Source organism: Ammodytes marinus (assembly GCF_949987685.1).
Source record: "Ammodytes marinus genome assembly, chromosome: 11".
NCBI classification, from domain to species: domain Eukaryota; kingdom Metazoa; phylum Chordata; class Actinopteri; order Uranoscopiformes; family Ammodytidae; genus Ammodytes; species Ammodytes marinus.
This window is the reverse complement of record NC_137215.1, coordinates 8,296,937-8,307,982: the sequence shown is the minus strand read 5'-3', so window position 1 is coordinate 8,307,982 and position 11,046 is coordinate 8,296,937. Positions and strand designations below refer to the sequence as shown.

General features: G+C 39.7%; 1 protein-coding gene across 1 annotated transcript; it reads right to left on the bottom strand.

Annotated features, from left to right (window-relative positions):
• Positions 1–159: 159 nt before the first annotated feature.
• Positions 160–3,878, bottom strand: fas (Fas cell surface death receptor). The gene is made up of 9 exons (XM_080037194.1): positions 3,765–3,878; positions 3,225–3,328; positions 2,846–2,983; positions 2,388–2,505; positions 2,208–2,275; positions 1,996–2,097; positions 1,745–1,794; positions 1,398–1,416; positions 160–1,079 (listed from the first exon to the last, which is right to left on the bottom strand). The coding sequence occupies exons 1-9, from the start codon at positions 3,836–3,838 to the stop codon at positions 790–792; spliced, it is 963 nt and encodes a 320-aa protein (XP_079893320.1). The 5' UTR covers positions 3,839–3,878; the 3' UTR covers positions 160–789.
• Positions 3,879–11,046: the final 7,168 nt, after the last annotated feature.

Below are 11,046 nucleotides of genomic sequence, written 5' to 3'. Positions count from 1 at the left end.
TGAATATATCTCAGATAACACAAAATAACAAACCCTAACAGTATGCAACATGGTCAAACTGTCAGATCTTGCAGCTGAGCAGCAACAAGAGATATATTGCATCCAGTAGGTGGCGCTTCACTCTGAAAATAAAATCACTTTCATATTCATTGAGTTTTATTGCACAATATACAAGCTGTTCAGTAGTGACACATGACACATAGGCTTTCTCCTGTAAACATTATCATATTAACTCAGGAAGGGGTGTGTGACACAGTGCATGCAGTGCGATCCTATTTGGTCTGTCCATGCAGACACAAACAACATAACCCGTAAGCCTGAATAGCGCGAGTACGTGACATAAGTGAGGTAGAAGAATAGACTCATAAAGCTAAAAGCATTGAAAAACATGAACAAGAAAAAAGGAGCTTACAGAATTTAAGAGGGACTTAAAAACTAAAGGGGTAAAAGAGGGACTCAAAGTTAATGGGCACTAAAAATGCAAATGACAACGTGTGTTTTGAGCTTAGTTTTGAAAGTGTCAACAGAGGGGGAGCATTTCATTTAAGAACGTAAATTGTTTCGGAGTTTTGGGGTGGCAACTGACAAAGCTTGATGACTCATTACCTTAAATCTTGATCTTCAGGAGCTGCATGGTGTCATTTCCATGCAACACCATTGTGAACCATCTTAAATTCATCTTTTAGTACCAGTATTTCAATCCTATCATACAACTGATACCTCTCAAAATAATAGCTCATGCAGTAGACAGCATTGCAACAATTTAAAAAGTGCTCACAAGACACACAATCAAGCAGGTGAATTGTTGCCACGAGCCAATATATCTGCCACCCTCTCTGATTTGCCCTTTTTGCCAGACTTTTGCAGGGTTTCGATCAACTTCCCCGGGGCCTCCCTGCCCTGACTCTCCTCCCAAATCTTTAGTAGTTTGATTGTCTGCTCCTGAGCATCACCCGGGTGGTCCAGTCGACAAGACTCAATAGCAGTGTCTGATATTTTGGAACTCATTGCTACTTGCACCATATCCTTCCATCCAATAACTTCTGCAATGTCATGCAGGAGAGGCTGGAGGTCGACATCTGTGAAAGACAGGGGGATTAATGCAACAAAGCACAACACACATCACACAACTCTATCGATCTTGCAGTGGCATTCGGATTTGTATGAAAAACAGTGACAGGAAAATGAGTCGTAAAAAAAGCCAAAAGGCATAGATGAGTTTGGTATAATTTATATAATAAATGAGCATGGACTGGTTGGGAATGAACTAAATAAAATACAACCCTCCCAAAAACAAAAATGCAACCATTCAGTAAGAAAAGCAACAGAGAAATAGCAATTACAGCTCTTAAACTGCATTAATGTAAAAAATTCAAATAAAAAAGTTATTTTCTTACCAAACAGTGTCTTCATCTCCTGGGAAGCAGAAGGAGAATACAATGTTAATAAAATAATAACAACTCCACAGTGATATGGCTGCTTACACTAGCTTTACAAACATGTCACACCACAATAGCACTGACACAGAGCGGACACACTAACTAGAAAGGGTTTTCAGACGACTAACCTGTACCTGTAGAAAGGGGCAGCTATGCGAGCGTTAGAGGAGAGACAGAAAAGCGTTCATATCGTATGCACATGTGCAAGTGTGACAAAAGAGTTGAGATAAAAAACACTGGGAAAACGGGACAAAAGACAAACATCCGTGAAAGGGCTTCACATAGATCACACTGGAACAACTTACATGCACATCAGTCGCATTGCCATTCGACTCTGAGACTGGGCTCTGTTGTCCTAGTGAGAGAAATTATCAAAAAAACAATGTAAGCAAACGTATAATAAGGAAAATATAAAAACTGCAATACAAATCTGAATGCTAGTTCATTTTAAAGTGAGCTGAATATTACATGAGGCATTATTATTGTACTTTGTTATTCTACTTAGGAACACTGTTGGTCTGTTTATAGTTGTAGAGTGGTAGAAATAAATACTCACCAGATTTTCTCTTTCTCCAAAAAAACAAAACAACTAATGCTACCGCAATTAGAGACACAATTGCGATAACTATGCCGGCTATTGCCCCTTCTTGAATTCCCACTGAAACAAAAAGAAACATTGCATGTTCAATACAAATAAGCTGATGGTGTTTATAAATAACATTGTCATATACTAACTAAATGTGATTTTAACACTAATCTAAAACCTACCTTCTCCAGTGATGCAGACTGTGTTATTTCTTCCAACACAGGCTACCTTATTGCCCTCAGCACCACATCTTGAACCAAAACACACATACACACACAAAGTATGAGTGACAACAAGACAACCTTTTTTTTCTTTGAAGTTTCACTAATTATACACAGATATTTTGAAGGAGAAGAACTTACTCTTGACAAGGGTGACAAAGTTTACAGGTGTCTGTGCCACTGACACAATAGTGATCCTTCTGGCACCGACATTTAGCGTTCCTGGCTATGGTGCAGGGTTCATCCTCCTCCAGATTTTCTAAATAGGATAGGATAGTAAAACTACAGTCTATTTGTGATGTACTGTATAACATTTTGAGGTGAAGCATAATCCTTAATACTAATTGTTGTTATATTAAATAACCAGGATAAACTATTTGTTTTCTAAAACACAATGGCCTGGAATTAATTAGAGTTAAGGCTACACTTACCAATTATTAATATCTACATAATGTTTTGATTTATCACTTGAGGTTTAATTTAGAATACTATGTAATGGGATTTATTGCACCAAAAACCTCCTCTTGTGTATTTTTCTTTTAAGAACAATGTTTTGTTTTTGTGTTTCACTGAAAGAAACCTTGATGTTGTGTCATTACCACTGGGGTGTGAGCAGGATGTGCAAGGCTCACAGGACTTCTGGTCATTAGGGTGACTGCTGTAGTCCTGCCCAGGAGTGCAGTGATCGCATGTTCCATATTCTAGAGTGGTAGTGCAGTGCTCCAACACCTTCATACCTACAATATGGATAAACAAGAGCCAGGGGCGGAAGGAGAAAATGATGATATAGATGACATTTTGCTAGTGCATGTTATTGCACTATGCACTCTACTTTTTTTGAAATGTTTGAAAAGAAAAATAATGTAGCCTTACTAAAGACTGGAAATATTAATATTAGAAAAAAAATCAATTTCCTGTTTTATTACACAATGTGCATACTATAATATGTTTTACTTTTTCCTATGCACTGACACTTACCAACTGCACACAGACAGCAGTCCCTCCCGTCATGCCTGTAGGTGCCGTCCACACAAATGCCTCTGGGTGTCGCCTCCGTAATGGAAGAAGAAGAAGAAACGGCGCTGATGAAGAAAACGAAAGTAAAAGGAAGACCGAACGAAATAAGTCAGTATAAACTCTAATACAACTCATTCATGTGTTATTTTAAATGGTATAATGCTCATTGTGACTTTTGCGACCAATTCCTTCGACGTTGTACGTTGAAGTTTGAACTCGGGTGTTGCGGTGAAGTCTGTCACCCATCCTCCTCCCTCGCCCCACCTAAACAAAACCCACAACCTGTCCACTTACAATAGCCTACCTCGACAAAACCGTGTCACTAAACCTCACAAGTCATCTCTAATTTTAAATGCAGAGTTAATAGAGCCTATATTTAACACACGCATTAACCAAACTGCGGAAACTGTCTCTGATCAACAAGAATTGGGCTACAGCACGTCGCGTCATCAGCTCGCTAACTTCGCACGTTTAGTGTTTTTGTAAATGTAGGCTACTTACTCTGAGACAAGGAGGGAGATGACAACAAAGGCGACAAACCACGCTTGGCACCTGTTAGAATCAGCTGCCATCATGTCGCTACACTTAGTAAACTGACGTAAGGTGCTGCACAGTTTACAGTAGGCTACCACCCATCCCACTGCGAAGGCGGGGGTTTCCTTTCGGGATTTTTTTTAAATTTCTTACTTACATTCTCGGTTAGGTTAGGTTAGGCCTAGGCCTACTCTCACCACCATCAAATAATGCATTGTGCAATTTCCAATAGGTCTACTTTACAACATAGCCTGTCTATGAAATTGGACGATTCAAAAACAGATTTAATTTTTTTAAATTTGTTTTAGGCTACTGTTTGATATTTTTCAACTGTAAGGAGTGAGAATATGGTACCCATAGGCTATGTTTTTGGGTACCTCCATGACAAATATGAACATTTGTTGTGTTTTGGAAACCCCCATATAAACCAATCAGTGTTCTGCCAGATCGAGCCTCCCTCCCTTCCCCATGGACCTCTCGCATTGTGTCAGAAAATGTTAACACTGTCCACGGACCACTGAAAAACCACTTCATCTTGTAAACTTAAGTAGGCTATACCACCATCACTTACGTTCCTTATTGCAGAATCTTAACTGCACTGATGTTGCTGGAACACATGACCTCAGTGACCTCAATGGCAGTTGCAATAGCCTGTCTCTATTAATGTAGGTGTATCGTATTTTGCCAGACTTTGAATAAGAGGTAAAATCACATCGCATCTGTTTTCGTCCCTTTACATTGGCTCCCCGACTTGTCTTAGGATGGATTTTAAGATGTCATTGATTACATTCAAGGCTCCTCTTCATGGCCTGGTTTCAGTCTATTGCTATATTTTGGACCTTTAGTCCCCTTTGAACCTTTTTTGCCATGGTTTGAGATCCCCATGCACATGCAGAGGTATTTTGTCTTTTTCAGTCTCCAGGCATTAAACTATAGGGGGGGAAGCAGTTAGCCATCGTTCAAGTCTCTTCTCAAAACTTACTTTTATCAGAATTAATTTTTCCAGATTTAACTGCTAATTTTACCCCATAGCCTATTCATTTTTTGCTTCTAACTGTAATATGTTTAACCCTTTATTCCCTATGTGTTTTACAATGTTTGTATTTTATGGCATTATGGTTTTAATTCTAATGCATTGATTTTACTGTATAGCCATTTGTAACTATGTTTTGAAATCAATTCAGTTTATGATATTCTGATTTCACACTGGCAATTTGTTACAAAAGATGATTAATTAAGAAGTTACATGTGTGTATGGTATAGCCCTCACTTGTGCATACACATCTTAGATTATGCCACTAGGAGGTGTTATTGCTCTTTGTGCCGTGTCATGGCTGCTATAGGCATTAGCATTGGTTTGCTTCTGGTGATGAGGGCCCATCAGTAAAATAAGAAATATTTCTTGTGGTGTTTTCAAGTGAACATACAGCAGCAGCTAAATACAGCGTACCTTGAAAGTCCTGATCTGTCAGAATGGAAAAGTACCCAATAATGATTAAGGTCAACCGTCTGAATTATTTTTGCAATGTATTACAGAGAGTGAAGTTTTAAAACACTTCATCTTACTGAATCATATCATGTATTTTTCTGTCCTCGAACAGAAACATCATCTACATTAAAATAAAAAGACGGTGATGCAGATAAGCAAAGCACTGTGAATAGCTGGATAGCTGCCATGCTGATGCCAACTCGAAAAGTAAGTTGAATATAATATAAGTCTTTGATCGATAAAGTTCTCCTGGAGCGAATTAATGAAGCTCTTAATGTGCTTTTGTAGCAGGAAATCCTTTCTGTCGGTGCCACTAACAAATTAATGCCTCACCCACATCCCGAAGAAAAAGCACAGCATATTTGTTTGATCTCTGCTAAGTGTAGTTAACTGCAAAAATTATCTTTGAACAAAAGTGAGGGGAAAAAAGTATTTGGCTGGGGAATAAAAACTAAACTTGAAGGAGAACTCCCGTGGGATTTGGTTGTTTTTGCAAGTGTATCAAATTTCAGCCCCTTTGTAGTCCCAGTGAGTCCCAGTGTAGGATTTGTACAAGTCTGCTGCCTACTCATTTGGCCCACTTTTTAGAGAACAAAATTAACACACACACACACACACACACACACACACACACACACACACACACACACACACACACACACACACACACACACACACACACACACACACACACACACACACACACACACACACACAATGTGTTGTAGGGTTGGTCCACTTCTTTGGTCAATACTGATTGTCTCAACAAACATTAAAACTTTAAATACAAATAAGTGCAACACTAATGACATTCGTCTCAGATGGCTGTTGTGTTTTGCGCTAATAAGGAAACGTTAGTTTGACAAAACCCTAAAAAAAAATTTTGAACAATTGTAAACATTGTATCTTCCAAACATCAGTTTGTGAGAGTGTAAAAATATATATGCATACTGTATAATTGTGAACAAGTGAGCATACAGAGTTTAACATTTAGCTCAAAGCACCACTGTGCCTATTAATAGCATCACAGAGCTGCCGCTGGCATGGCTGCTTTCATATATTCTCATAACAATTTATACATTTGCATTGGGTTCTGCAGCTTTTTGTCTTTGTCATTCATTCCGCTATCAAAGTCAAACGTTTAAACAAGTATGAAGTAAAGAGAAAGAAAATATTTTGAACGCCATAAAAATAATATGGACATTGACACAATTCAAATGTAGGAAACAAATCAGATGACCTTTTCAATCAGCTGCTAGTTTGGAGGATACAGTAAGTGGGTGAGTTGGACATGGTCCTCTTGGTGCAAACACATGTATTTTGACGCCTCAATACTGTGTTGAATGCGCTTATGCTTAAAGTATTGATAGCATAACTGTTACCAATGGGCCGCAATGAGAGCACTACACCCTTCGCCATTTCTGCCATACTTCTACAAAAACCAAATAGCCACGAAACCACCAGAGAAGTGCAGCTCGCAGATTGTGGGCTTTGTGGAAATACATTATCATCCAGGGCCAATGTGTTCCGCCTCCCATCGCCCCCGGGTCATATGCAGAATAAGGCAGTAATAGCTCCACTGAGATGGAGGGGAGGAAAAATAAAATAGAAAAAGACAATGATTTTGTTGTTTGGAGGAAGCTGCTGGAGAGGACGGTGTTGCAGAGCCTCCCTGGGGGACACAAGAAGAAGAGGGAGGAGGTAACTGCCTTTATTTTTGGGAAAGAAAAAGAGAGGAGACTTCAGTGGTTGAGATCACTTCTGTATACCGAAGTTCATTAACGCTGTATTGCATTGTAGCGTGTTGCATCGATGTAGTTAACTAATGTCACTCTTTCTTTTTTGGGAAATTGGGTCACAACGGTGTTAGCTGAAAACTCAAAAACAACAAACAAGCAAAGCAACAGGTTTTCCCAGAAAGGCTACTGCAGTGCAGTGCACGCATATCACTGCCAGGTTTTGTACCAGCGGAAATATTTTTTCCCCTGAAGTATACACTGTGCATTTGTTAATTTAAAATTTAATGCATGTTGTGGAAGAGAGTGCTTCACATTTCATATTTACTTCCTTGAGGTTGGGCTTTCTCTTTAACTCGAGCTGTAGCACATCTGTTAGTTACACAGCCAAAGCTTTTAGGCCTACAAGGTAGTAATCATAATCCATGGCAAAAAAAATGTGAAAAACTTATATTTCCAAAGGGGTCGGCTTTGCTCTTTCAATTCAAAGCATAGCTATATACTTTTGACATTTAAACATAAGCACCGTGACAGTTTTCACTTTTACCGCCTTGAAGTGATGATTCGAAACATCCGCCCTGAATAGAACCAAACTGGGGAGACTGACTTACACTTCTGTGTATTCAGTGCTCATGTTCAGATGCTGAAACCATATTGGATATTCAGGCAGAAATATGAATCTATTAGGAGAGAAATAATGAATGTGAGGCAAAAAATAGCTAATGCTAACTGATTTTTTCACACTGTAACCTGTGTCCAGTTTAGAGGAGTCAGAGATTGTGTGGTAGCCTACAAACCCTGATGCTTCTTCACACACAGAACAGGAAGAGAGTCATGCTGCTCTAAAACTACAGGAAGTAACCTCTGTGCCGATGACGCAGGTCTCCGGGGAATGCTCAGCAAGTTCTGTAGAACATACTGTAAGTACGCTCTGTAGCTGCAAGGCCGTGCAACATGTTTCAGGACCCACGCACAGTACACCCTTTACTTTGAGTGATGCCCTGTGCAATACATTGTACATGTTCAAAAAACAACATTTAACCCAGATTACAAGTTTGATCAGTTTGAAAAATAAACTTTCATAGCAGTTAGTCAAACAGAAATCATCTTACGCTGCATATGATAGTGGGGGATGTGAATGTGGATGAAATGTGTGGTGTTGACCTAAGTAGGAACACTAACAAGTTGTCTTATGTTAAAAGAGAAATGTGAATGTAACGGTACAACTAAATATATTTTACCATTTATTGTTTTTTGACTATGTAAAAGTATCTATGTAATGTTGAATGTCTTTTGTGTGGACCCCAGGAAGAATAGTTGTCAGTCACTACGGTAATAACTAATGGGGATCCTAAATAAAATAAAATTGAGAGAGTGAAACATTTTTCAAATACAATAACACCCTGTCTTTCTCTCCCTCGGCACCAGCTTACACACATTCACTCAAAGTAGATGAAAAGACGTAAATCTGTAAAGCTGCCCACTAGACGATATGTCTGTGCCGAGAGAGATTTACTCCCCGCAACACGTCCAGCGGTTTGCCTAATTAGAGCCGAGCGTATCTGTGGGCAAGGGGAGTCTGTTTCTGTACATGGAAGGGGGGATTTGGCCCAGAGCGTCCATACACCGGGCTGTCTGGCTGGGAAGACAATGGAGAAGAGTGCAGATTGGATGTCTCCAAAACTGTGCCCAGCGCTTTTCTCAAAGACAAAAATAATGCCCGGTTGAATATCCCATTGAGATGGATTTATTGGGACTATTGGTATTGGAAAAATCCGGTTAGGGATTTAATCAAAAGAGCCGCAGCAGCAGCAGAAGAGAGACACTGAGCTGAGCCTGTAGGGCAGCAGGCCAAATGGATTCCTGTCCTTCTCCTGTCCTGTCCTTTACCTGTCCTCTCTGTCCCCTCTAGGCATTGTCCTTTTTCTAAACCTATAGCATGAAAGGGCATCTTGCCATTCTGACCTCAAGGACAATCGCTTGTTCATTTCAGAGAGCACAGGATGTGAACGTTGTACTTGTCTGTGGTCCCTCATGGTTCCTAAATCTGGCGTTATTGTGGCTGTGATCTACATTTTTCTGCAGTAGTTTTCATATGGTATGTGGTAAGACTGTGGATAAGCAATTAATTAGATTTTTTTTTTAAATTATCCTTTGTTTTAGAAAATGTAAGTTTTGAAATTGAGAGAGTGAACACATTGACAAAGTTAGCTAGTGAGGAAAGAATTTGTGACAGTAAGATAAGAGTCATTAATGATTAGTTAGCCCAAGTAAAGGATAAACAGTTGAAACAGCTTTCTAAAAATAATGGGTAAATGGAGGAGCCGGATAGCTAAAACTAATGGATAAAATGGTTGAAACCATAAGTTAAAATTGAGTAGGACTACCAAATAGTGTTGGGTTAATATTTTTTGTCTTTTGCCCATCCTCAAATTTTCCACCACATTCTAAATCTTTCTTGAGATTTGACAACTGTTTCGGATCTTCTAACAAACAGACAAACATACTCGACAAATACATCTCTTGTAGCATATTCCCTTCAGTAAAATGAATCCTTTTTTCTGAGAAAACTCCAACATGTACATGAAACTTTTGTCTTTAACCCACACAGAAATGTGTAATCAATTGCACACACACACACACACACACACACACACACACACACACACACACACACATACATAGAACTTGCACACATGTTCACACAAAGCTATCACCTCCCACCCACCAGCCTGGAAAATATTAACCTTTTAACCTCATGTCACCTTTTAGTGTAACTCCACGCATCACGCTCACATGCACATTATGAACAGGTATAACTGCACACAGGTTCAAACATACCAACGACGTGCAGACACACAAGCGGCTGCAGATACAGTATGTCTCAGAGGAACTTCAGAGAATTCAGGGAGTGGAGAAAGTCATTTGGTCAAAAAGGACCAAACTACAGGAAATGAGAATCATTGACCCTCCCTTGTGACCAAATTTACAATCTGTGCCTGAAATCGGTTAGAGGAAGAAAGAAAACAGAGAAAGTTAGCTGGAGAAAGGAAATGTTTGAGCGTCTATAAATAGCTAGCCCACGTTTGAAATGATTCTTAGAGGCATGCAGTCATTTATTATTCAGCTCATATTGCTCCATGTTTATCACATAGAACAAGTGGAAGAAACGTGTGTACACTTGACACGCCTGTTTGGAAGCTAGATTTATTTTCTGACAATAGCAGATTTTTTAAAAACGGCCTCACTGCATGTTTATAGAGTGGCAAATACATGCAAAGCCTTTTGGGTAAATGTGACAAACTTACCAAATGTCCTGCAGCATCAGAACGCAACAAAATAAACGCAAACAGAGCTCAAGCTTTAGTTAATCAAATACTGTATTTACCAAAAAGGCTATTGTTGCCCTGTAAAGCATGAAACAGTTTAGCTCCTTAAATGCAACCAAGCAATTGTATTGTCTTAGATCAGCACCTATATGCCATCTGCCTTTGTGCACTGTTTGACAGTCCTCAGACAAAGGGGATTAAAAAAAAAACGCCTCTCAAACAGTCTGTGAACCTTTTTTATATAAGACTTTTAGCACAACCAACAATGACAATGGGACACGTTTTGAGTGCGAGGCATTAGCTAAAACAAACAGTATATTGAGAGCACGAAAGAGAAGGAGCCTTTTTTGCATTGGAGAGGTGCACAGGGCCTCATTCATAATTCAGAGGCGTCGCAGCGATATGAGAGAGGAGGACGCATCTGTCTGCATTACGCCAGCGTTGCCTCTACGTTGCATCAGCCTCCCGGGTGGTTCGTTTGTGAGAGTTTAATACGCTGCCTATCAGTTGCGCTCTGGCTGTGGCTAATTTCAGCCTCAGATAAGAGCCTGTGTTTGTCACCAGGCTCCTTCACCCTGTCACACAGCCCAGGAGTGTCTTCTCTCTCTCTCTCTCGTCTGAAATCTTTGAAGGAGCGCCGACTGCATGAGCCTGCTGCTTGTCTATATGATGCTCAAGTGACTGTTCAGTGTGCA